This window comes from Podarcis tiliguerta (genome assembly GCF_965153285.1).
Source record: "Podarcis tiliguerta genome assembly, chromosome: 1".
In the NCBI taxonomy this organism is placed as follows: domain Eukaryota; kingdom Metazoa; phylum Chordata; class Lepidosauria; order Squamata; family Lacertidae; genus Podarcis; species Podarcis tiliguerta.
This window is the reverse complement of record NC_139534.1, coordinates 23,803,666-23,830,041: the sequence shown is the minus strand read 5'-3', so window position 1 is coordinate 23,830,041 and position 26,376 is coordinate 23,803,666. Positions and strand designations below refer to the sequence as shown.

Sequence of the window (26,376 nt, the reverse complement as noted above, 5' to 3'; positions counted from 1 at the left end):
GCTGAATCTGCATGTTATCTCTGCAGTATGGATGCTACAGAACCACGGTTCCACAAGTGGCTACCATGTTGCCATGGTAAAATATAAAAGCACACAATTCCATATATTGCCTAGATCACATGGGCATTACTGTACCAGCATCTATCTGTCCACCACAGACAGGCCACTGCTGCAAGCATTACCCAAGTGTTCTAGGTAAACGATATGACCAAACTCTTCAGTACGTAACTAATGTAATGTAGAAGGAGAAAGCGTTTGGGTTTTTTTGCTGCAGCAGCCACACCACAGAGACCCTGTGTAAAATGATTCAGATAAATTCTGCAGCAAGTGATGTGTGACTGCTTTGCACGATTGGAATCCATGAATTTCTAGCAGGGCTAGCCTTGCGTAAATATTATACGCTTTGTTTAGACTTAGTTTAGTGCATAAAAAGACAAGAAACTCAAGGCGAGTGATGCACTGAACGGTTTTGAACAGATCCCAGGCTATGAAGAAACTAACTTGGGGAACCCAAGGTGGTTAGATTAGGTTGTCTGTAGGTTTTGGAAGAGCAGCTTCTTTGTTCCACGTAACAAACATATCTTTAAAACCTAGGGGAATTGTAGAAGCAATCGGTGATGTGGCAGGAGGGAAGTGTGGCAGGGCAGGGGTGGTTTCTAAAAATGTTTACTGGGCCAGCTCAAGTCTGTTGCATCAGCCCACACAGGGAAATGGCCTTTGTATACATTATTACCGTTTTAAAAATTCAAATTTGACTGAAATGGAATCTCTAAGGAAGGAAATGACTTGAAGGGGAGGGGAGAATCTGTGTTGACACAGGAGGCAAGGGAGTCAGTTAATTACTCGGTTGTGGATCATATCCAATATTCTTTCACCCTTGAATGATAGCTGGACATCGCAGCAACGTTGGTCCAACCATCAATTTTGCTTACCCAAGCCCCTTTGATTCTGGAGGACGGTCTGCTTTCTTTATAAATAAAAAACAAAATCACATAATGGACATTATTCTTTCTTTCTATTTAAGGAAATATGTTTCCCAAAGTGAAAAAACAACAAAATTGCTCCAGGGAAAAGGGAAAGGGGTTGATGTCTCCTTGTGACATCATGGGATTCAGCCAATCAAACTGTCCATAACTTATTTTTGTCACAAACATAGAGAGTTTTGTTTAAAGAGTTTGATTAGATTTGAATGACAGAAGGGGAGAAGTGAGTTCAGCAAATATTCTCATGAAGACTGGGAGCTATGATTAGTAGTTCCAATGGTCCCACGCTGCGCCCCTGAAATATTTTACCAACACTCTTTCCAGTCTTCATATGATACCGTATTTTTCACTCCATAAGATGCACTTTTTTCCTCTTAAAATCTAAGGGGAAATGTATGTGTGTCTTATGGAGCGAATGTGTGGTCCATGGGGCTGCTGGGGGGGGGGGACCCGGGCTTCTCCTGCCAGCCCCGACCTGCTCTTTGAGGCTGGCCGTGGGGGAAAGCAGCGCTTCCCCCACGGCCAGCCCCACAAGCTCGTGGAGCAGCGGGAAGGCTGCACGCCTTTCGGCTGCTCCCTGACCTGCTCTTTGAGGCTGGCAGTGGGGGAAAGCAGTGCTCTTTGAGGCTGGCGGTGGGGGAAAGCAGAGCTCCCGCTGCGCTCCGGAGGCTTCAGGTTGCCTTCACTGAAGGCGACTGAATGCTCCTTGAATGCACTGAACGCACCTTGTTTTAGAGGGGGAGAACAAGAAAAAAAAATCTCCCCCTCTCTGCGCAGCGCCTCCTGCTGCCTTGCTGAAGGGGAGTTGCACAGAGAGGGGGAGATTTTTTTCCCCCTTCATGTTCTCCCCCTCTAAAACAAGGTGCGTCTTATGGTCAGGTGTGTCCTATGGGGCGAAAAATACGGTAATCCCAAAAACCAGAAGCTGCAGGCTACAAAACTTGATCTGCTTAGAAAATGAAAACTGATATTTTGAAATGTCAAACAGAACTTTTGCAAGAACAGACTTAAAAGGTCATTTTGTGATCATTACCATTGAATCGTCTGGAATTTATTCTAAGCCTCAGTCAAACTAAAGAGACCCTGAGCTACAAGTACAGCTCAGAAAGAAGTTGTGGTCAAATATTTAAATATCCATCAATATTGTGCATACCAAGAGGAAGTAACACTGTGGGGAGAAATCATATATATAACTCTTTGCTTCTTTGGCAGATGTGCTTGTAAAGAAGGAATTGTGGGCTTTAGAATATATATATATATATATATATATGTAATTTGTAGCACAGTTAAATGAACAGTCAATTTGCTTTTGGGAAATAATGGTAAGAGACACCTCTGTATCTCTATGGAACCCCACCAAGAAGTCGTTCTTAAGAAGCACCATGCAAAGGAAAATTAAGCATATTTAGAATTATGTGCTATGTACTGTATACGTAGAAATATTTTTTTTGAAATCTAATACAAGGAGATCTTTTCTGTCATTGATGCCTATGAGATGCAAGTAGGGAGTCTGTTAGCAAACTGGGCATGAATGAAAGACAAGATGACATTTAAAAAAAATAGGGGTTTTATCTATTAATACTGGCTACAGCAAAGCATGCCAACTTCACTTTACTTTGAGACAGAGGTCATGCAGGCTCCTTCCATATACATCATTGAAATGTGCTGCACAGCAACCATTTAAGGTCTTGCTTCTTCATCGAAAAATATAATTGCCTTTTTGTAAAATGGCAAAATAGAATTATGCACAAAAGCAGTATCAGCAGTGGCAAGATGCTGCCGAGAACTTAGTTGCATATGCTATGTTGCTTTCCCCATAAAACAGATGTGCAACAAAAGCATCTTGTGTACCAAAGAGAATATGACCATGTATGTTACCAGGATAATCCACCTCCGGGAAAGGAGACAAGACACTTATCATTTTTTGTGCTTAACACTCATGCGAAGCTTCAGGGAATTCCAATTGTATAAAGACTTATGAGAAAATGAGACAAAAGTGTGAAGCCATGGGAAGAGATGGTATATTTATCACAGCATTAGGCATTGAGAATACGACCTCAGCTTCATTTGCCAAGGTTGTTACAAAACCAGCCAGTCTCCTTTCAACTTGACCACACAATAATCCCCACCCCACCCCCAAAGTTAAAACATGTACTAGTTGATCACTTTCCTTTACAATCCATTTAGGGTTTCTCTCTTTTCTCTTAAATTATAATAATACACTTTCTTCGTTATTTATAATATGAACAAAATCCTAGCGCTTTAAAAATCTGCCCCTGACAAACGTCTAAGAATACATATTTTAAAATGACTTAAATGTACAACTTCACATTGGTGTTTTTTTTTTTAAGGCATGAACAATGGCGAATGAATGAGGAGAGCTTCCAGAAAAGCATTATGCCTTTTTTCGACGTGGCCAGTCCAAGCACATCACACATCAAGAAACTAACCCGAAGCTAGAAATGAACAAGTATTGCGACTCAAGGTTTAATAATAGCATGGGTGGACATTCTAGACATGTTCCATTAAAACAAATCTTGTTTTGTTTTTGTATCTTTTCTGTTGTCTATTTTAAGCACCAGATACTCTTCGAAAGCATCTTTGGCTAACTCAGTGCATGATTCTCTTGCGCTGCATTTCCCTTATCTCAATATTTAAAGGGCGTGTTGGTTCCCCCTCCATTTAATTTAATGCCAGCTGCAGAAATGTCCAGGGTCTGGGCTAATGCACTTTTGGAAGTCCTTTTATAAAGATGAATATAAAAGCAAATGAAAGGTTTCTTGCAGGCCCACAAACCAACCTCAGCTATAAGAAACATGTTGTGCATAGGTTTTTTTTAAGGTTTTTCTTTTTTCTTTTTTTTAAGGAGTGATATGTTACTAGATCTACATTCTCAGTTTACCAGAGTTGGAGGGTTTCTACTTTACTAAAGCCAGGATCCTTTCGGAGTTCCCAATACGTGTCGTTAGAAACCCAAGCTTCTCTTTGATTGGCATCGATAACTTTTCTGCAAAATCAAAAGAAAAATACACACCTGTTAGACAAAACAAATTCAGGAGTACCTTTAGAGTCCTTTATAAGAAGCAAAATATACCTGCAGAGTCCTTTATAAGAAGCAAAAATCCCATCAACCAGTTGTTTGGTAAGGAAGAGGGAACAGAGGGGTTGAATTCAGCCCACAAAATGACAAACAGGCAGTATTTCGGCTTTTAAAAAATTTCCTATTGGACATCAGGTGTGGGGCAGGTAAGGCTGGAGCCATGAATGAAGTGGAACCATAACACAAGCTCCCGATTGTACTGTTATAAATGGCAGTCTCTATGAGTGCTAGTCAGGTGATGTCAACCTGAACATTACCTCACACCAGAAGTCCCAGCCAAACAGGGCTTATAATCAAATTTTGTTTTTGTTTCTTGGGTGTTTTTTTTTTTAAATCTCTCAGCCTGCGCAATGAGAAGAAACAGACATTTTCCACATAAATGCATTTTCCCAATGCTGAAAATGAAACTGTCTCAACAACTCATGGAAATATTTCTGTAAAAAGTTAACTGTGATAACAATGGGTGGTATTCCACTAAGATTTGCTCGGGGTAAACCCACTGAAGTTAATGACCATTATGAAGTTAAATGTCCATTAATTTCAATGGGTCTACTTTGAGTAAACCTTAGTTTACTCATAACCTTTACAAGCTGCCAACTCCTCAACCCAGTTTCAACTATTTAAATTTTCCCACTCTGTTACCAGGCTGGTGGTGTATCTGTTAGCAAGGAGGGGGGGGGGGGAACAAACCACATTCCTGAGTTTACATACTTAAAAAATTTTGGTACATGTTCCATATTATTTTCTTCTAAGTAGCGTCTTCGACTTCTTTGGAGTTCTTCTATTCTTAGTTTTTCTGAAGCTGCTGCTTCTAAATCCCCGTCTTCCAAAAGCCTGCAATAAAGCAAGTGGAACTTCGAATATACAGTATACCAACATTCAAGCACTGGAACGAATCAACAAAACCCCGGAGATGACAAACCTACACCCATCAAGAGTTGCTGGATCCGTACCATCCAGATACTGCAGTTCAGATAAAATTAGCAGGGATGAGAGCCAATTAATTAAACAAATCTTTAATTATTAAGCATGCGAGTTTTAGATGATTGTCTGTATACTGACTTGCTGATTAAACCAGAATAAATTAATATTAGTTTTTTTAAAAGCACACAATTGTTTTCAACAAGCAGCATGCTTATTTTGTTTTATGCAAACCCCATGCCAATCTTAAAAGAGTCCGTTCCTCTTGGGAGTGAAGAGCAATGCCTCTGCTAAGACTGCAGCTGCCCAGTGTAACTTTTATAGCTACTTGAATCATAAACATACAAACCTTCCTGATTAGTGTGGGGCAGACCCTTAGTTGATCAAAGGTTTTTTTTAAGCAAGTCATGTTACAAAGTGATGGACTAAACTAGGAGTGGGGAACTTCAGGTCCAAGGGTCACAAGTGGCCACCAAGTGTCTCTCTGTCCAGCCTTTGGGACTCTGCACAGGTGACACCCTTTCACTGGCCCTGCTCTGCAGCCTCCCTGGGTGTTTTTGCCTGGCTGAAACGTGTCCTTGTACTGCACTAGTGCCTCTTACTTACCAGGTTTACTTGTGTGTAAACCTCTATCAGGGCCGGTGTTGGGAGCAGGCCAGCAATAACTCGCAAGGCGTCAGTGGAGTTAACTCTTTGTTCAAATAAACAACAGCTCAGGCCTAGTGAGCACAGCAACTCTTCCCAGCAGATCTTGCCCCAATGAGGCAGTTGCGAGGACTTAAGGGCCACGCCTTCCTAGTGCTCCCCAAGACTCTTCCTCCCTTGGGTCCTTCCCTAGCAATCTGAGACTCTGACACCTTGTCTGTTTTTGCTCCACCCTCTTCATTCTTCTTCTGGTTCTGGGAGACCAGGAGGGAGGAGAGCTGGTCACCGCAGGAGAGGGAGACCCCCTGGCTTCTTCAACAGCCTGATTCATCTCTGCCTGGTAGCCTCCTCCCTACTCTCCAGCCTCCTCTTCTGCCTCTGATTCTGGACTGCTCTCTGCCACAGCCTCTTCCTGCTCACTAAAACCTGTTACCTTCAGCTTACAACACCTCCTCATTCCAGACTTCTCCTTCTGACCACTCATCAACATCCCATCACCAGTCCCCTGGCTCTGAGCCTTCTTCCCTGAGATGGTTGCTCCCACCACTCCTTTGCATCCAGTCAGTCCATGGCAACCTCTTATTTTTTGCTTGGCTGGAAAGTAGCCTACAGTACAAATTTAAAAGCTGAACCTTTTGTGCCTGCATAAACTCACCCACCACCGAGTCCCTGGAAAATGACCCACGAGGGAATCTGGCCCTCATGCTAACGAAGCTTCCCCACCCCTGGACTAAACATTGGGGTCCTGAAAACAGGTGCGACCTACAATCTATGTTTGAAAGAAGCCGCTGAGCATTAAATAATGACAACCAAGTGATTCTTGCCTTTGGTCTGGCCTGAATCGGGCATCTGTTCTTGGAAGAAGATCTTTCAGTGCAGGATCTAACTCATTCAGCTCAATGGCAAACCTTGTGAAGCCATAATAACGCTCGTAGTTGGTGGGCATGGAGCCTGCATTAACAGATAAGACAAGGTGAATAGCTAAGCATTGTGAACGGAGAAGACATAGTCCTCTGAATACAGAAGGCCAAAATCCCTGCTTGCAGCTCCTGAAGTTGGCTCTAACTACTGGTGATAAACTGACACTGGTCAAACGTCAGGCAAGCACTGCCAAAAGACAGTCAGCACCTCTCACAGTTCTAACCACTGTCTGTGGGGTGGACTAAGGCTTGCTCTACGTGCCACTGAGCTGCCACCTGAAGTGGTGCCTTCTACATATCTTGCTGCCATTATACACAGTGCCTGGGCATCCCAGGGTTCTTCTGCCTCATTCAGAGCCTTTCAACACCAGCATCCCCTCACTCCCGGAGGAGAGTCGTGCCGGTCTGAAAACTCGGCCTGCTGGGAGAAAATTCATGGAGCAAACACTTTTACACCGTGAGCATGATAGGGCACTATGTGGGTCCTGCTTCAAGTAGCCTCCACCTGGGGAAAAATTAAGTTTGATCCAGGCCAATAGATGGCCCAGCTATTAAAACAGAAAGTGCTGAATCATCATTAGGGAGAGGAGAATACCTACGAGCTGCGTATGAAGATGGCCTTGGCCACTGGTCCAGTGTTGTGTACTCTGGCAAAGGTTCTCTGACAGCCACCTTTCATAACCCTCTTACCAGAGATCTTTAGAGGTCTCACTGCTGGGGTCTGAAGCTCAGGCCTGATGTGATAGCTCAGTTGGTGCTGATAACCCCAAGGCTGCAGGTTCAATCCCTATGTGGGACAGCTGCATATTCCTGCAGGAAGTTGGACTACAAGTTCTTCAGGGTCCCCGTCCAACTTTACAATTCTATTATTTTATGTGGCCTAGCACGGAGGAATGGCTCTTCCCTGCACCTGCCACTGTGGTGAGACTGTCTGTAAACCAGAGCCGAGTTTATTTCTACAAGTAACAGTTCGGAAAACGCAACTGGTATTCTTTGTCAATTAGGAACAACCGATACACCAGAGCTTCCGTTTTCAAATCAGGTGGTCCTATTATTGCTGTGACAAAGAACGCTTATTGGAGACCAGCAAATGAGTACAGTGGTACCTCAGGTTACAAACTTAATTTGTTCCAGAGGTCCTTTCTTAACCTGAAGCCGTTCTTAACCTGAGGTGCGCGTTCGCTAATGGGGCCTCCTGCTGCTGCTGCGCTACTACTGAACAATTTCCGTTGTCATCCTGGGTCATAGTTTGCCACCTGAGGTACTACTTCCGGGTTAGCAGAGTTTGTAACCTGAAGTGTTTGTAACTCAAAGCGTTTGTAACCCGAGGTACCACTGTAATTAGAAATCCCCAATTATTTATCTTTCAAAGAGGAAGTACGCAGTATTTTGTAGTGCAAATACTTCCAGTCTTGCTGTGTCTACTTTTGTGATTGGGTTTGCAGCACACCAGGAGATTTATCTCTCCCTGCCTCTGCCAAGCCACCAGAACGGTTACTGTGCATAGAAAACAGTTTCTATTGGTGCCAGTGAGAGTTTTTAAGCCTTGCAGCTGCTAGGAGGAGATTTTCAGGAGACTCTGTGACTGAAAGAAGAAAGGGATAAATCTCGGCCCCATACATCCTGCAATCCCAGTGACACTGGCTCCCCGCACTTGTAATTAAATGAAAACAAGAGATATAGTGCATGAAACATAGCCTGCAGCTTGGCCCCTTCAGTCTATCTAAAAAAGACTTCCTCAGATCTGGCCCTCCAGATGTTTTGAGACTACGATTCCCATCATCCCTGACCACTGGTCCTGCTAGCTAGGGATCATGGGAGTTGTAGGCCAAAAACATCTGGAGGGCCGAGTTTGAGGAAGCCTGATCTAGAGTCATTCCAGTCTGCAGTACTTGATACGATGATGAAGCTTCTTCACCCATAGTACAAGTATTGAATCCACCCCACCGCTTTACCTAAAAGAGCTGTTCCTCTAATAGGTTCATACCTGGTCTCCATATACATTTTGCCGAAGGCCCAACTCCACAGTACAACCCTTCATGCCACTTTCCAAAGAGGCGATGTACCACCTTTCCTTCTTGGTCCATGACAACGCCTTGGACTTCATTCACGTTCGAATTCCAGTAATTTACCTAAAAAAATAATAACGCAAGGAAACAAAAGATCTGTGGCCTTTTTCTTAACTGTTAAGGTAAATCACCCAGTTTCAGGTGTCTGGGTTATAACTAGGTATCAACTTTCAACAAGACCAGGTCTTCTCACAGGCAGATCTGTATCACACCCATCCAACAGCTAGGCAATGCCAATGAGCTGCCAGAAGCGGGTGAGGAATCAGGATGATTCAGAGACCACCACCTCCACCCCTTATCGTATCGTGCCAAATATCTTCAAATGCAGTCCCAAAGAGGTGCAGAAGATAAAGACCTTGCCAATGCAATTAGCATGACCGCTGGCAACCAGTGAAAGGGTCTTATATTTATCGGCCACACTTTGGTGCACAGATTCATGCAATTCATACAACTGGTACCTCCAGCTAGTGAACCTGCCCTGTGTGCTCCTAGAAGCTGCTGTGCAATGGGCCACCAATTGCACAAACACCCTTTTCACTGTTCATAATGAGTATCAAAGAAACGTTACCTTGATGAATGTGAGTTTACAAATACAAACGCTGCTTTTTGTGTTTCTGATGGTTATTTCTCCATAATGTTCTATCCATCTCCTTCCACTGAGGATGTTGTGTATGCAAGTAGTGACTTTGTTCCATACGTAGGAATCACCGTACCTGCAAAGAGAGTTAACTGTGGAAACTGTGCTCCAAAAACGCCCTTTCCAAACCACCACCTATTCACAAATGAAACAGTACTCCCCGCTCCAATATTGAAAGCCAATGGACCACCAACAGAACTCAAATATGAAAATACCCACACCTTTTACATGTATTTGTGTCCTGCTAGGGGCATAGCTGTCAACCTTTCCCTTTTTTTAAGGGAAATTCCCTTATTCCGAATAGGATTCCTTGCAAGAAAATGGGAAAGTTGACAGCTATGGCTAGGGGTTGAATTGCAAATCAATTAGAACAATAAATAATTTAAAACCAGTTTTTTAAAAAGGTAATAAAGCAAAAGCACAACAATAAAATAAGAACAAAACAGCAGTGCAGAATGGGCAGCAATCATAAACACTAACCCCACTGATTTCCAAAGCCACCAAAGGCCTGGGAAAATAAAGATATTTAAAACTTATTTTTAAAACATAAGGAAGTGTGAGTGCCTGACAAATGTGTCAGAGGGAAGGGCCTTCCACAGCCAGGGTGCCAATACTAAGAAGGCTTTGCTTCTAGTAGCTATATAGCCATTGCACTTTTGAAGGTGGAGGCGAAAGGAATAGGGTGTCCACAGAGAACTGGCAGCGCCCCCCCCCCCAGTGCTTAACCATTGGTTACTGGTTATTCTCACGGATAGTCAGTCAACTCTGTCCCACTACAGACACTTAAAAAGATGCTCTGTGAAACATTACAGCCCTCTATAATGAAGATACATTTTGGATAATATTATTCTAAAACAATCTTTTTATGTTGTAAGCTGTGATCTCTGGATGAAGGGCAGTATATAAATTTCATTATTATTATTATTATTATTATTATTATTATTAATCCTTCTGCCAGACATCATAGTATGTGTTTTCCTACTATGGTTAGAAGAAGAAGAAATAGAAGAAGAAGAAGAGTTTGGATTAGATATCCCACCTTTCACTCCCTTTAAGGAGTCTCAAAGCAGCTAACATTCTCCTTTCCCTTCCTCCCCCACAACAAACACTCTGTGAGGTTAGTGGGGCTGAGAGACTTCAAAGAAGTGTGACTGGCCCAAGGTCACCCAGCAGCTGCATGTGGAGGAGCAGAGACGCAAACCCGGTTCCCCAGATTACGAGACTACCGCTCTTAACCACTACACCACACTGGCTCTCCCTGGTTCCACACAGTATTATATAAAAAAACCTGTTTTGTCCTCAAAATAACTCTATTAAGTAGATTAGGCCGAGAAATTGCGAGTTGCCCAAAGCCCCACATTGAGCTTCATGGTTCATTAGAGTTTTGAACCCAGTTCTCCCCAACTTTTAAGCCCATTACGCTGTTTATTCCACCGGACTGGTTCTGAATGAAAACAAGATGAGATGAGCAGAGTAACTGCAGGATTAGCTGACCAACTGCAAAGAAACTGCAGGAGGTACACATTGCAGGACAGTAATACTTTCCCAAGCTTCCTTGCACTGAAACAGGACTCACCCTTATCTGCCACACTCGATAGGTAAGAGTTCATGTCATTGTGAAACCTCATGTTTTACAAGAACATGCCTCATTTTGACTTACCATGATGCCTCTCACCTTTTTCCTCCTAGGGGAAATCCGAACAATTTTTACAAAAAAAAAAAGGAATATGCTTCCTTTTACTGTGCAAAGCAAACACAGTACTAAAACGTCTCCCACTCAGGAAGCTGCTGTGAACTAACTAGCCTAATGTTCACAACTGTTTGATCAAACATAGTTGCAGCATCTAATAATAGGAGGTAGAACAAGTAATTATTCAGAGATCCCAGTTGCCTTATCACTACATGCAAGCTGCTGCTATGTGCTCCCTGCCTTGTCTGGCTTCAGTTTTGCTACATTATTCATCAGTGTGCATCTGGGACTTGAAGTGCCTAAATTAGTCTCATGGAACTGCTTTTCCAGAATGAAGAACAAACAAACAAACAAACAAGAAAAGAATGGAGAAGCTGCTTACTTTGGAAGCGTGACATTCAATGTTCCGATTGGCAGTATTTCCATTGACTTGCCCCAGAATTTGTTTTTCCACCTGATATCTGAGTAACATAGCAAAGATTCAGAAAGCTGCAAATTACAGAAGTTCTACAAATGCAACAAACCATTATTTGTCTTTGTCTAATACGAAAGTGAAAGACCTAAAACAGCAGGCTTCACAATTATATTAACCTTTTCGTTAAATTCCACAAAAATGAAACTATGCATGTAATTGTAAGTTTTCTTTTTTAAAAAACAAAACAAAAACAGAACTAAATTTGGTCTTTAGGCTTGTGAATTAAAATGTATACCTTGCCAAAACACAAAATTCTTTGATTCACAGTGACAGGCAGAAATGGGTGGGTGGTGGCTAACCTGAAATAAAAAATTACGGTGGTGAGGAATTGTGCAAAAGACTTTCATTTTTATCATCACTGTAACAGACACCTTACATAAAAGAGAGATGATGGAGCAGCAGAAAAAGCTACTGCTATTCTAGGCTGCATCAACAGAAGTATAGTGTCCCGATCAAGGGGAGTCATAGTACCACTCTATTTTGCCTTGATCAGACCCCACCAGTAATATTGTGTGCATTTCTGGGCACCACAATTTAAGAAGGATATTGACAAGCTGGAACTTGGGCAGAGGTGAGTGTCCATGATGATCAAGACTCTGGAAACCTACCCTTATGAGGAACAGTTGAAAGAATTGCATATGTTTAGTCTGGAAAAGAGGAGACTGAGAGGAGATGTGGTAGCCATCTACATTTATCTGAAGGGCTGTCACAGGGAAGATGGAGCAAGCCTGTGTTCTTCTGCTCCGAAGGCTAGTGTCCGAAACAACAGATTCAAGTTACAAAAAAGGAGATTCCAGTGAAACATCAGGAAGAACTTTCTGACAGGAAGAGTTGTTCAATAGAAAGAGATCCCACAAGAGATGTTGGACTCTCCTTCCTTGGAAGTTTTTAAGCAGCTTGGATGGTGATGTGTCATGTAGGATCTAGTTGAGATTCCTGCATAGAATCATAGAAATGTAGAACTGGAAGGGACCCTGACGATCATCTAGTTCAGGCATCCCCAAACTCGTTTTGGAACCACAACTCCCATCATCCCTAGCTAACAGGACCAGTGGTCAGGGATGATGGGAATTGTAGTCCCAAAACATCTGGAGGGCCAAGTTTGGGGGTGCCTGATCTAACTCAACCCACTGCAATGCAGGGATATGCAGCTGTCCCATATGGGGATTGAATCAGCACCACGCTCTAACCAACTGAGCTATCCAGAAACTTGGACCATTGCAGGGAACTGGGCCATCAGGGTCCCTTCCAGCTCCACAGTGCTAGGATTCTATGATTTCTGCAAAACTGGATTCAGCTTTACAATGCTGAATTGCACCTAATGCTTGAAAAACAAATATATATATATTCAGATCCATTTTAAAAGGTATATATTTAGATTCACATCAGTCAACATTCTGAAAATAAGATGAAAGGCATCAACGAAAATAAACAAATAAATCACAAATTAAAGTCACGGTGCTATTTGAGGGTCTCTTTTGGAACAGATTTTACCTGCTCCGAGAAAAAACGAAATCCTTTGTCTTCCCTAATTGATTCGTAAGTTTCACCAAGCACAGGGTTAAAAGGCTTGCTTCCAGCTCTATAGTAAGTGGAGGCATATCCTGAAGTTGCAAAGGCAGCAATAAGGACCTAGTTAAAACAAAGGAAAAGAACTTGAGAAACAATATCCAAACAGTACTGGAGAGACTGTGCAAGCGAAAGGGTGTTTCCTTTTCTGGGTGATGGCAGCACCTTTGGCGTTAGTGCTACAACGGCAGACAGTAACTCTGTTCTTGCAATAGCAGTATAGCCACTGTCCCAACGTAATAAAGGACAGGGAAAGTCACGCTCCAAGTGGTGGGAAGGTAGGCACGCCAATAATATCCATGCGAATCTGTTCCCAAGGCAAACAGTATCCGAAGCAGGCTTAAAGATGAAGAATATATTTGCTATTTTTGTCTTGGGGTCAGAGGCAATTGTGTGGGGAAAGAAAGGATGTGCACTCTGGAAATCCCTTAATGGGAAAACATGGGTTTTTTTTGTGACACAAGGATCTACCCGGGGGGGGGGGGTAGCACTCCCCTTTTTTGCATTTCCAGTTTGCATCCTCCCACCTGTTCCATACTTTTACTCTAGATCGATATCCTGAGGATTTTTATTTGGGTTTTATTAGGCACCATCCTCAGGTGCTGACAAAAAAAAAATAACACCAGTTAGTCGGTGATAGAAGGGGGCAGAAATGGATGTGTCTTATGCAATTAGAGAAAGCAAAGAGTACTTTCATATCTCTTGAGATCTGTCATCTCTACAAGCCTATTGAGAATCATCTCATATTACAATTTGGTCTATTTCGCAGACCCGGAAAGTGGAGCACCACTCCTGTGTATAGAAATATAATGGAAGCAGTCCGCCCGGAATCCCCCCCCCCCCCCAATTCATGCCATCTTGAAAGTTGTCTTGAGCAAAAGCATTCCTAGCGGGGCTTGCGGAGTGGAATTCCCCAGCGATTTGCTCATTGCCAGAATATAGGGCATTATCTGCCTTGCACAGAAAAGGGTAATATAGGGATGTGGCTACAGCTTTGGAATTCACAGGTCTGACAAAATAGATACACAGACAAGTGAGTGATCACTCTCTGCAACAGAGGCTCTAGTGGTTTTTTAAACTACTTATTTCCCTTTAGAATCGCTCAAGAAGCTTATACCAAGTGCCTTCTCTTGCATTACCTTAGCAGTGTGGCCGCTACTGTAGCATCACTCCTTTCCACACTGTGAAGGCAACCTCAGAAGTTTCAAACCATGTAGCGCCTGAGACTCTTAATCTCAGGGTTGCTGGTTCAAGCCACAAATTGGGCAAAATGTGGGTTCCTGCAATGCAGGGGAGCTGGAACAGATGACCTTCACAGTCCCTTCCAACTCTACGGTCTTACGATTCTATGTGGGAGGAGCCCATTCTGTAGCGTCCTTAGATTATTTCATCATACTAATATTGCCCCGTTTGGAAAGCAAGGCAATGGGGGGGAGGGGGGAGTAATCACAATATGGGCTCTTCCCGCACGATCTGGGTCTCCTGGCAAAAGGAAGTCCGTGAGCAGCTTCCATACAGCAAAGGTAATGTAAGACTGGACCCTAAGACTCACTACAACACACATGCAAGTTCATTCATCCGAATTTATACTGCTCCTGCAAGGCTCCACTTATGTGAGCAGTTATCTGCAGAGATATAGCCAGTCAAGGACCATCTGAACTGTTTGTAAGAAAGTACGCAAACGAAAGGAACAGGCTGGATAAAAAGTAAAAAAGTCCTCTATGTCAGAATCTAGCTGCTTTCACGTTAGAGGTGAGGTTACAATAATGGAAATGCACAAATGTACAGTGGACCCTCTAGTTATGTAACCCTCTGGATACATAACTTTCGGGTTATGAACGCGGCAAACCCAGAAGTGTATACTTCCGGGTTTCATCGTGCCTGCATGCGCAGAAGCGCTCTGCACACTGTTCGTATGCGCAGAAGCGCTCTGCACACTGTGCGCATGCGCAGAAGCGGTGCCTCTGCCTACAGACTTTTTGGGTTGCGGACAGACCCGCGGAACGAATTTAATTCGTATCCGGAGGGTCCACTGTATTCAATATCAGAGCTCTAGGAGAGGGATAAACACATCAAGGGACATGCAATGGTGTCCTCTGTCTGGTTCACTACCATTCGTTCGTAGGGGTCATCAGATTCAGCAGCCTTGTCCAAGAGTTCACTGTATTCCAGTTCCTCACAAAGGTGTTGCAATGTATTCAGAGGCTCGTTGAGCTCTACCGGCATGGATACTTTCGAGAGATCCTTCCCGATATTGTTCCTCAAAATGTTCCACAGGTTGATATTACTAGTATCAGGGCAGGGGGTCGGTAGGCATGTCCTTCGTCCGTTTCTGAAAGCACCACCGGTCAGCTCATCATTAAGTACTGGAAGGGAAACAGCAGAACAGCAGGGATGTGGAATCCTTTCATTGACTTAAAAATGAAAAATAAAACGGTTTGTATCCAATGCTAGCTGCAGTGGCGTAGCGTGGGTTGTCAGCACCCGGGGCAAGGCAAGTAATTTGCACCCCCTAACCCGTGGATTTGCGCCAAAAACCCTAACCCCCAGATGTTGCGCCTGGTGCGGCCGGCCCCCCCTGCACCCCCCACGCTACGCCACTGCCTAGCTGTACTCAGAGTAAACCCACTGAATTTCATAGGCATGACTAACTTAGGCCCATTCATTTCAAAGGGTCTGTTGTTGTTACAGATTTATTTATACCCCACCTTTCCCCCCGACAGGACTCGAAGGCGGCTTACAGATAAAAAGAAGGACCGCTAAAAACATAGGAAAAAAACATTGTAAGAAAACAATTATAAACACTGAAAGAATTAAAACTATATACATATAATGAAATCTACTAAAACCATACAAATAATTAGAGTAAAAAACAGAAAGAAGAGTTCTATTCTACAGTTAACAGGGATAAAAATGTAAAAGTGGCCCTCGTTGACTTGAGTTGCATCCAGAGAGTGTTGCGATTTATATGTGCACCACACCTAAAAAGAACACTTATTTTCTAAAACTTAAAAAAACAAACAAACCCTGCATACATTGCCGAGAAACGTTGTCTGCAACACTGGTGTTGTCTTCTGATATGTTGTCGCTCACGTCACTGATGTACGACTCATCATCAGAAGCCTAAAGAAGAAAACAAAGAGATTTAAATGAAAAGTAAATGGAAGCAGAAGAGGAGGAGGAGGAAGAAGACAACAAGTGGAACACTGAATAGAAATGTTTTCATAAATTCAAGTCCCAGTGACGCATGTATCCTAGAGTTGTTATCAGGCTGAAGAGTGCCTGTTTTGTGAAACCCAGGTTTGGCCAAGATCATCCCATTTTTAGCTCGTGCCTAAATATGTAAGCTCTCCATCTTCCTCTTTGAAGAGCAAGCTGTGCTGGAAGTGACTGTAGGTCAAAGAGTGTCTGTTCTATTGAATACAGATGACTCATGTAAGCCTATCACTGTCAATATGATATATAAGGGGAATGCCTCTAAATCATTCTCTGCAAACACACTTCAAACCATGGTTTTAAAGAAGTGAAGGGTAACTTTTTCTGGCACCACAATCACAGGTGTGTAGATGGTTGGGGGCTGCGTCCCAGAAAGCATGACCGGAGCCAGTCACACTGCCTATACCTTAAACCAACTCATGCTCACAGACACTCTTGGAAAGACAGGTACCGTATTTTTCGCTCTATAAGATGCACTCTTCCCCTCCGAAAAAGTAAGGGGAAATGTGTGTGCGTCTTATGGAGCAAATGCAAGGCTGTGCAGCAATCCCTCTTGCTGTTCTGGCTTCAGGGATAGCCGCGCAAAGCCTCTTCAACAACATTTGATTCAGAATATTTTTTTTCTTGTTTTCTTCCTCTAAAAACTAGGTGCGTCTTACGGGTCGGGTGCGTCCTATAGAGCGAAAAATACGATACATGGGGTATGTCTTATTTCTCCATTTAAATTACCTGGAACCGGCCTCCCAAAGAGCTGTATGCACAGGGAAGCACACACTCAATCATTCATGGGAAGTCAGATGCTTCAGGATACAGTATAACCCCTTTTGAAGAGGAGGCGAGGTTGAAATCACAATCTCTCTCTCTCTCTCTCTCTCTCTCTCTCTCTCTCTCACACACACACACACACATATGTGCCCACCCTCCCCAATCTACACAAGAACACTTTCCTCACTGCAATTAGCAACATGGAAACAGAAGAAGAAGAGTTTGGATTTGATATCCCGCTTTATCACTACCCGAAGGAGTCTCAAAGCGGCTAACATTCTCCTTTCCCTTCCTCCCCCACAACAAACACTCTGTGAGGTGAGTGAGGCTGAGAGACTTCAGCGAAGTGTGACTGGCCCAAGGTCACCCAGCAGCTGCATGTGGAGGAGTGGAGACGCAAACCCGGTTCCCCAGATTACAAATCTACTGCTCTTAACCACTACACCACACTGGCTCTCAGTTCTCTTCCCTGCTGTCCTGCTGATGGCTGATTAACTGGGCAGTAGGAAGAGTGAGCAAGTTTCCCCCACAGCTTGGTGGGCTGCAGAGAGAGTGGTTGAGGGCCCTATGTGGCCCACCCCTGTTTTAAGGAAAGAAAAACAATTTTTCTTGCCATGGCAAACGAAAAACCAGTAAGCGAAGGAACAGGGTGCAAGTGTGGGTGGGGGCGTCAAAACTGAGCTACTAATGTAAAGGTAAAGGTACCCCTGCCTGTACGGGCCAGTCTTGACAGACTCTAGGGTTGTGTGCTCATCTCACTCTAGAGGCCGGGAGCCAGCACTGTCCGAAGACACTTCCGGGTCACGTGGCCAGCGTGACGAAGCTGCTCTAGCGAACCGGCACCAGAGCAGCACACGGACACGCCGTTTACCTTCCCGCTATAAAGCGGTACCTATTTATCTACTTGCACTTAAGGGTGCTTTTGAACTGCTAGGTGGGCAGGAGCTGGGACCGAACGACAGGAGCTCACCCCGCCGCAGGGATTCGAACCACCGACCATGCGATCGGCAAGTCCTAGGCGCTGAGGTTTTACCCACAGCACCACCCGCGTCCCTACTGAGCTACTAATTTACTTCCTTCCAAAGAATGGAAGATGGGGGAAATGCAATGGTAGCAATTTACGTGTCACTCATTCCACAACACTGCTGTCTGCTTTTGACAGGAGGAAGGTGGAGCAAATGGGTCATGAATTGCTGCCTCTGGCCATGATCTCAAGGCAATTAAGTGGCAAGCAGTTCCTTTACTCCAGATTAACCCTACAAAAATCAGTGGGACTACTCTTGGAACTGTCAGATTGTTCTAAGAGCTTCACCTAATTCTTAGGACTTTGTGTGATAGGTTAGGATTATTATCCTCATATTTCATTCTGAGATAGTGACTTGCCTACGGTCAACAACTTAACCTCATAGCAGAGGTGTGATTTGAACCAGGAGACTGCTGTGTCCATGTCCAAGCCTTCCGAATTAGGATCAAAAGTTCGGTAGAGGTAAAGGTAAAGGGACCCCTGACCATTAGGTCCAGTCGTGGCCGACTCTGGGGTTGCAGTGCTCATCTCGCTTTATTATTGGCCGAGGGAGCTGGCGTACAGGTCATGTGGCCAGCATGACTAAGCCGCTTCTGGCGAACCAGAGCAGCGCACGGAAACACCATTTACCTTGCCGCTGGAACTGCTTTCGAACTGCTAGGTTGGCAGGAGCAGGGACCGAGCAACGGGAGCTCACCCCGTTATGGGGATTCGAACCGCCGACCTTCTGATCGGCAAGTCCTAGGCTCTGTGGTTTAACCCACAGCGCCACCCGCGTCCCCAAAAGTTCGGTACTTGATCCCAAATGCATTATAATTATATAGAGCACAGCAGAAGAAATAATCAGGCTTTCACTGCCTAACCTCGTTTTCTGATGAGCTTGCAGACAGAAGCACCTCCTGCGCATCGAAGAACTCAGAGACAGATTCCGACATGGAGAGCCTGCTTTCATTAGAAACTTGCTGGGAGAGTGGGAGACTGACATGGATCTGTTCACCTGCCTGCAAAAAGGGAAAAACACACACATATGAACTCCAGACGCCCACACACGACAGAGAAAAAGCAAGAGCGTGCCTAATCAATATATTTTATTGGACAGATGCCCTGCTTCTTCCCTGCATGGCCTTCCTCCCTGTTTGGAAAATAAGCTCTAGCAAACGGAGAGCTCAGGTTGAAAAGAAGCCATTTTGCAAGGGGAGCGCAAACAACTTCTTTTCCAGCTAGCACTCCAATAACTCTTTTTTTGTGTGGCAGGGGACAGAGAGAAATGCTTTCCCTCAAGATTGTTCCTCTGCTAAAGGAAAACCCAGCATCTTCCAGCACTGAAATGATACCTCGTGTTTGATGGGGAAGGGAGGCCCAACTCTCACCTGACACACTTCAGCTTCAGCCATGTTGTAAGACTGCTTTAGCACAATGCTCTCTTGTCCTGAAGCCTGAGCTTGTTTGTTTGCATGTATGCGCACACACAGGGGTGGCCTGCAGCAAAAAGTTGCAGCTCTTCATCCCCTATTAAAAGGAACGTTCTTGTTCCTGTTTCGAACCATTCCTTCCTTCCCAACCTAGCATTCTACGGTGTCCTAGTTTTTTGTTTAGTTTTTTGCAACTGTCTCTACCTTTTGTGGATACTGAACATGCTCAGTGTTCGTCAGGCTGTTTTATGTTTGCTTGCAGGGGTTTTCTTTTGTCTTAGAGGGTTTTTAAAAGGGTGGTTTTTTGTGCTTCTGCAAATGAGCCTGCTGATATGTTCTTCTTGTTTCTCAGTGGTCCCATTTTTACTACAATCCTTTTGACACTCACAACCTGTCTTTGTCGTTAGGTAAAGGTAAAGAGGCCCTTGACAGTTAAGTCCAGTCGCGAACGACTCTGAGGTTGCGGCGTTCATCTCGTTTTACAGGCCTAGGGAGCCAGCATTTGTCTGCTCCGCAGACAATTTTTCCGGGTCATGTGGCCAGCATGACTAAGCTGCTTCTGGTGCAATGGAACACTGACACCAGAGCAGCGCATGGAAATGCCATTTACCTTCCCACTGGAGCTGTACCTATTAATCTACTTGCACTTTTTGGGGTGCTTTCGAACTGCTAGGGTGGCAGGAGCTGGGACCGAGCAATGGGAGCTCACCCCATCACGGGGATTCGAACCGCCAATCTTTTGATTGGCAAACCCAAGGCTCAGTGGTTTAGACCACAGCGCCACCCGTGTCCCATGTCTTTGTCATTAGGAAGGAGCTTATCTATTTATCTGAAGCGTTCTTTACCTTACTCTTCAGTCAAACAGGTTCCCTTACCCACACTTTTCTACTGTACCCCAAATGAATACCAATCCAGTGCAGTGCCATTTCCTCAGAAGGAATGGCCCACTCACTACCTGAGGGATAGCTCAGTTGGTAGAGCATGAGGGCTCTTAATCTAAGGGTGGTGAGTTCAAGCCCCACATTGGGCGAAAGATTCTTGCATTGCAGGCTAGATGATCCTTGCGGACCCTTCCAACTCTACAATTCTATGATTCTATTTCAAATTTCAAATATGTAAATGTTTTCCTTAATTCAGGTCTGGAGCTCACATCTCCCTTAGCCCCCTCCCTAGCAAAGCTCATCCTCTCGCATTACGCACAGTTAATATGCTACGACTACAAGACTGGGACAAGAAAGAGCATCACACCATGGGGATGGTCACTCCAACTAACACAGAGACAAGACAGTGGCTATAGAAGCCCTGGAACTCCAAGAATGGTTCAGGGCACTCTGCCTTTGTAGCACTCAGCAACTTTTATACAGTAGCCTCACACACTTATATCTGACTATATAAATACACTTCAAAGATTCTTCTGCCAGTTTTCTATTCTATATAGCTGACTTCAAATGAAGGAGGCTCCGAAACGAATTTCCATTTTTGTCCAAGCAGAAGGGATTCATCAGAAAAGCACATGGTAATGGTAAATGGTGGAAAAATAAAGGAAAAGGGTGTGGGTGTGTGAGGAGACACTGCAACTTTAATATCATCAAATACAGAGCATTCAGTGAGACCAGAAAGAATTATCTTATGGTGTGCCTCATGTGTTTAAGAAGAAGAAGAAGAGAAGAGTTTGGATTTGATATCCCGCCTTTCACTCCCTTTAAGGAGTCTCAAAGCGGCTAACATTCTCCTTTCCCTTCCTCCCCCACAACAAACACTCTGTGAGGTGAGTGGGGCTGAGAGACTTCAAAGAAGTGTGACTGGCCCAAGGTCACCCAGCAGCTGCATGTGGAGGAGCGGAGACGCGAACCCGGTTCACCAGATTACGAGACTACCGCTCTTAACCACTACACCACACTGGCTCTCTGCCACACTGGCAGATGTTTAAATGACATCTGCTTTGTCTCACTTGGAAACTGAACTCACCAGCATTCTGGAGCTCAGTAGTGGCTAAGGGAGGATTGGAAAGAGGGAGACCAGACCCTACACAAGCTTTCCTACTAGTTATAGGTCTTGTTATTCTGGGCAATCATTATAACTTCAGTTAATCTATTTCAGCAAGGCAGTATTAAGAATAACTAGCGTTCTTAACAATGGCAGTACATGTGGACTAATGTATTTCCCTTCCATCTTTCTATATTTGAAGTGTGAGGATTGGTCACTTATTGAAGAACAGGGATGGGGAGTAGGAATAAATGAGTAATTCTCACAATGGAGGGATGCAAGAAGTGGAATGCCACCCAAATTGGAGCTGGTGTTTTTCAACTTGTTCATCAATGATCCTGAATTAGGAGTGAGCAACAAACTTTCCAAGTTTGCAATTATCCCAAATTATTGAAGATGACGAAAGGAAAAATAGATTGCAAAAGAACTGCAAAAAGGATGCCTACAAAATGTTGAACGGGTAACATAATGCCAAATGTGGTTCAATGTCAATGAATGTAAAGAGATGAACATTGTGGCAAAAAAATCTGAAGTTCATACATATAGTGATAGTGTCTGAGCTGGGAAAGAGATCTTGGGGTGGAAGCAGATTGCTCCATGAAAATGCTGACCCAGTGTGCAGCAGCTATGAAAAAGCTAATTCATGCCAGAGATCATTAAGAAAGTGTCTGAATTTTTTTTAAAAAATGTGACTACTGTAATGCCTTTGTACAAATGGTTGACTTGGTCGTACTTGAAATACTGAGTACAGTTCTGGTTGTGACACCTCAAACAAAATTTATTATTTTTTGTAGAATTGGTAGAGACCAACCTAAATGATAAGAGCTGGAGCAGCTCCCCTGTGAGGAAAGCTTACATTTTTTAAGGCTTTCTATCGTGTGTTTTTTGGGGGGGGAAGGGAAGCTGAGTGAAAAGTTTATTTAAAAAATATACACAATATGGAGAAGGTGGATAGCCAGAAAACTTTCTCCCTCTCTCATAGCACTAGAACCCAAGGTTATTAAATGAATCTGACTGGTGAGACTTTCCCAAGCAGCAAAAGGAAGTCCTTCTTCATATCACACATAGTTAGCTTATGAAATTGGCTGCTTCAAGATTTGTGGTGATTGCCACTAGGCCAGAGAGCATTACAAGGGGGTGAAGAAAGTCATAGAGGAGAAGCCTACCAGTCGGGAAGGTATAGGCCAACCCTAGGATCAGATGCAATCTGCCTCTAAATACCTTTTGCTGGGGATGGGGTGGGCTGTGGGTGAGGTTTATTGCCCTCAAGTCCAGGAAACAGAGCTAGTGGTGCATTGTGGGGAAAAGGCCGTTTGACTAAACTAGTCTGGTCCAGCAAGGCTCTTCTTATGGATTCTTGGCTGCTTGCTTACTTAAATACAAATGCACCAGAAACAGGGCTAATTCGTATTCTTCGAATGCAAACACCAAACCTTCCACTTCTCAGATTTCCAAAAGGAATCTCACATGAACTACAGCTCATTACTTTCATGAATGCTACTGGAAAATTTCCTGAAATGAGCCTGACCCACTGCTTGCCAGCTTTGCCAAAGAGAATGATTTAGTCATTAGTGATAATTAGCGGGATTTGACTACTGTAAGTCCATTAGAGCAATGACAAAGTCTTACCTCATCAGGACTAGGGATAATATTTACACTGACAACCTGATCACAAATAACAGACTCTGAATGTATTCTGTTCAAGCGACTCCTTAGTTCAGCATTCTGGTTGATAGCCTTAAAATAACAAAAATTAAATATTTAATTTCAAATGTACAAGACAGCACAAAGCAGAGTCAAACCACTGCTGTACCCTATATTCGGGCCAGAAACAAAGTGTTATATTATATGGATGGTACTTCTAAGCAACTAACTTTTTCCCTCCAATCGTTAGTATTATGTCCAGCAGTTCTGGTTAGGTATCTTAAGTCAAATTAAACTCATTTAACTATTCTGGCTTTCTTCCATAGAAAAAGGGCTGGTAATTTGGTGAGTACGCTAGGGATTCCTTGATAGAGGTCTGCATCCCTCCTCACTTTAAACAAGTTTATGGCCAAAGGCAAGAGGTGGAATAAATGTGATCAATTAAATTTATACATATGAGGAGCTATGAATAAGATACAAATAGTAGTGGAGAAGGGGGGTTGGTTAGCCCTTTCCTTCTGAGACATTTTTCTAGTCAAAATTACCACCCAACGCCCAGCCTCTTTTCCACCAGTGAAGGAAAAGATATTAGGTTCCTACATCTTTTTACCTGGTGAGAAAGGAACATGGAGAAAGGATTATAAACCCCTCCTTTCTCTTCCAATCAAATGTACAGCACATCCATAGTGACACTTCAGTGTTGTTGTTTTTTAAGTGGGAACTGCTCCTACATCTCCTTGAGTTTGGCCCCAAGATTACAATCCCACACACCTTTGCTTTGGGGTAAGCTACTTGGTGGGACTTATTGTCTAAATATGCATGGGACTGGGCTGCCAGAAAAGTAGGCAGCCTTTCCGTGCTTTGTTAGATTCTATAAGACGATGAAAGAAGAAACCCTAGTTGTGTTTGCTTCAGGGGAACCTGATTATTTGGAAGACAAGCACCATTCACAGCAGATGGTTGTATGTTTTGCCATTGAAGCTGTTGTATTTGCTTCTGAATTCAATAAGCACAATTACATTTATTTAAGGTCACCCAACAAGACCAGTCTATCCTCTTGAATGCTCTGTGCAGCTCGCACAGCATAAACAATACTGATAAGTTAATGGGTCGTAATTATAATCCTTTAGTATCTGAACATTAGATCACTGATATTTTCCATAGTATATCATCCCATATTACTGACATAAATGAAGACGTAATAGAGGAGCAGAAATTGGTTTACGCTTCCCAACTCATGTCATAACCTACAGCAGGCAATGGAGGACTCAGATGGATAGGAGGTTCAGGCTATTTCGTCAGAAAGAGAACCTCTGGAGCATTGGTCTTCAACTGGTGGTTTGCCACAAGAGCGCTACCAGCACACAAATGCACACTAAAAGGTTAAGAAATGGGTCCCCATTTGCATGTTTGGATTAAAAGTGGACGCTTGGTCAGAAAAGATTGAAAATGCCTGCTCTATAGAACCTAGCAATAAAACAGAGTTCTCTACCATGGTCTTAATCAGAGGATGACTCCTCTGCATACCATTTTTTTTTCCTCCAGTCATGCAGAAGTCAAATTCTGCATAATAAGGCAAGAGCCTTATTCAGCCAGATTCTCCAGGAAGGTGGAAGCTGGGACACTAGATCTGATCAGCTGGCACTAGTTCCTTGAAGGGGTAACAGCTTTATGGCTGAAGCTGTCTTAGCAGCACCCCTAGGAACTGTCCAAGGTCCTGTTCCTATCTGCTTTCTGCTTTGACTGGCCACTGCCTGCAATCCCCTGCAGTCTAATGAAACTGAGCAAATAGTCACCAACCCTTATGCAAACAGGCAGGAAGAAGCAAACAAAGTAATTAATCAACTAAACTGCCACGAGTCAAAAAGAAAGTACTGCAACACGGAAAGTCAAAGCTCTGCAGGTTTGCGGCAAATGAGTTAAAGTATGCAAAATGTCCATATTATTTAATATTTAATTTGATTATTTTAAAAAGCCAGTCAAGTTTAATTCATTAGGTATGAATTTCGTACCTCTTTAATTTAGACAGCACTACCTGTACTAATTTAAGTACTGCAACAGCAAAATGTGGAGCAACAGCAGTGAGAAAGCAGGAAAAGGACTGATGAGATTTGGAAAGCAGTACTGGAGGTGCAAAGAAGCTGAGACTGCGAAAGACACACGCGCGCGCGCACACACACACACACAGACTTGTAAGGAATGAACATTTGATGTGCTAACTGGAAGCTTCTTTTTCTAATCTCAGAGATTTTAAGTTCTTCTACAGAAAATAAGCTCCTCATATGAAGAGAAGGCTAGAATTCTTGGGAATCCAGTGGATTCTACACTGGAAACAAAAATGCATGCTTTGCACAGTGAGTTCTTGGCTAAAGCACAATAAAAGGGGGGAAATGGTTTGGCCATTTCAAGATTTTAATTCAATTCTCATTACGAAAACCTTGCAAACACACGGCACTACTACTATTAATTTGCACAGGACAATGTTCCTGGTTCTTTAGAAACGAGTATATTGGCAGCTGTCCTCTCCAAAGAAAGTGCCACTTGTGCAGATAAAACAGAGACAGAAGACAAGAGAATAGAATCCAAATGGACTCAAGAATTAGCATATGACGCATACGATGAGCTGCTGTCTTCCCCCACTTGTTCTCTGCCTATCTTTTCCCAACGTAGAGAAAAATATCTATTCTGGATACCGAAGGAGACCATAGAAAAAGAGGACAACTGAAGGAGACCATAGACTAAGCGTGGTATCAGGTGACATAACAAGAAAAGGTGACGACATTGGATGAAGCAGAACACTGCTGAGAGCAAGATGACAGAACAGAGGTTAAACAACAGAATACCATTATCCTGGTTAAGTGAAGCAGTTCAACTGATGCTGCAGTCCTCAGTTATACTCTAGTGCAGAAATCCTTAGCTCAATGAAGCTTTATAGTGAAAGCAAACTGGGTAGAAGCACAGTTCTTCAAAGACTGAACTGAGTTCTGTCTGGTTAGCTGAACTGAAAATTGTGAAATTATCTTGTGTGTTTGTGTACATACATATGGACAAAACTGGATAAAGCTACCAGGGTGGATCAATGAGATTAGCCTCGCTTTCCTTCATTGAACATAATGCATAACTGGGTTGGGTGGATGTAGATTTTATTGTAAGATGAGGCAAGCTCAAAGATGGCAAGCACGCAGGATACCGCTGCTCCAACATTAATGTATCCAGTTTTGCTGAAATGAGAATTAGAATACTACTTGGGGTCCCAAGGCCATAAAGTTAGTCCTGCTGCAGGCTCAATTTTACAGCTATAGACATGCAAGTGATGCAAT

At 43.5% G+C, this 26,376-nt stretch overlaps 1 protein-coding gene across 20 annotated transcripts in view; it reads right to left on the bottom strand.

Moving 5' to 3' along the window:
• Positions 1 to 26,376, bottom strand: part of OSBPL6 (oxysterol binding protein like 6) — a 101,859-nt gene that overhangs the window by 2,935 nt on the left and 72,548 nt on the right. For 13 of the 20 annotated variants that reach the window (XM_083407238.1, XM_083407233.1, XM_083407235.1 and 10 more), the window contains 12 exons: positions 23,042 to 23,149; positions 18,878 to 19,015; positions 16,045 to 16,132; positions 15,122 to 15,375; positions 12,935 to 13,072; positions 11,676 to 11,739; positions 11,348 to 11,426; positions 9,207 to 9,351; positions 8,557 to 8,701; positions 6,474 to 6,600; positions 4,795 to 4,917; positions 2,983 to 3,990 (listed from right to left, as the gene is read on the bottom strand). In XM_083407238.1, the coding sequence (XP_083263364.1) occupies positions 3,882 to 3,990; positions 4,795 to 4,917; positions 6,474 to 6,600; positions 8,557 to 8,701; positions 9,207 to 9,351; positions 11,348 to 11,426; positions 11,676 to 11,739; positions 12,935 to 13,072; positions 15,122 to 15,375; positions 16,045 to 16,132; positions 18,878 to 19,015; positions 23,042 to 23,149 (1,518 nt within the window). In that variant the 3' untranslated portion in view covers positions 2,983 to 3,881. Of the gene's footprint in view, positions 1 to 2,982; positions 3,991 to 4,794; positions 4,918 to 6,473; positions 6,601 to 8,556; positions 8,702 to 9,206; positions 9,352 to 11,347; positions 11,427 to 11,675; positions 11,740 to 12,934; positions 13,073 to 15,121; positions 15,376 to 16,044; positions 16,133 to 18,877; positions 19,016 to 23,041; positions 23,150 to 26,376 lie in introns of those variants that run through there. The other 7 variants (XM_083407227.1, XM_083407230.1, XM_083407231.1 and 4 more) reach the window with 2 other exon arrangements.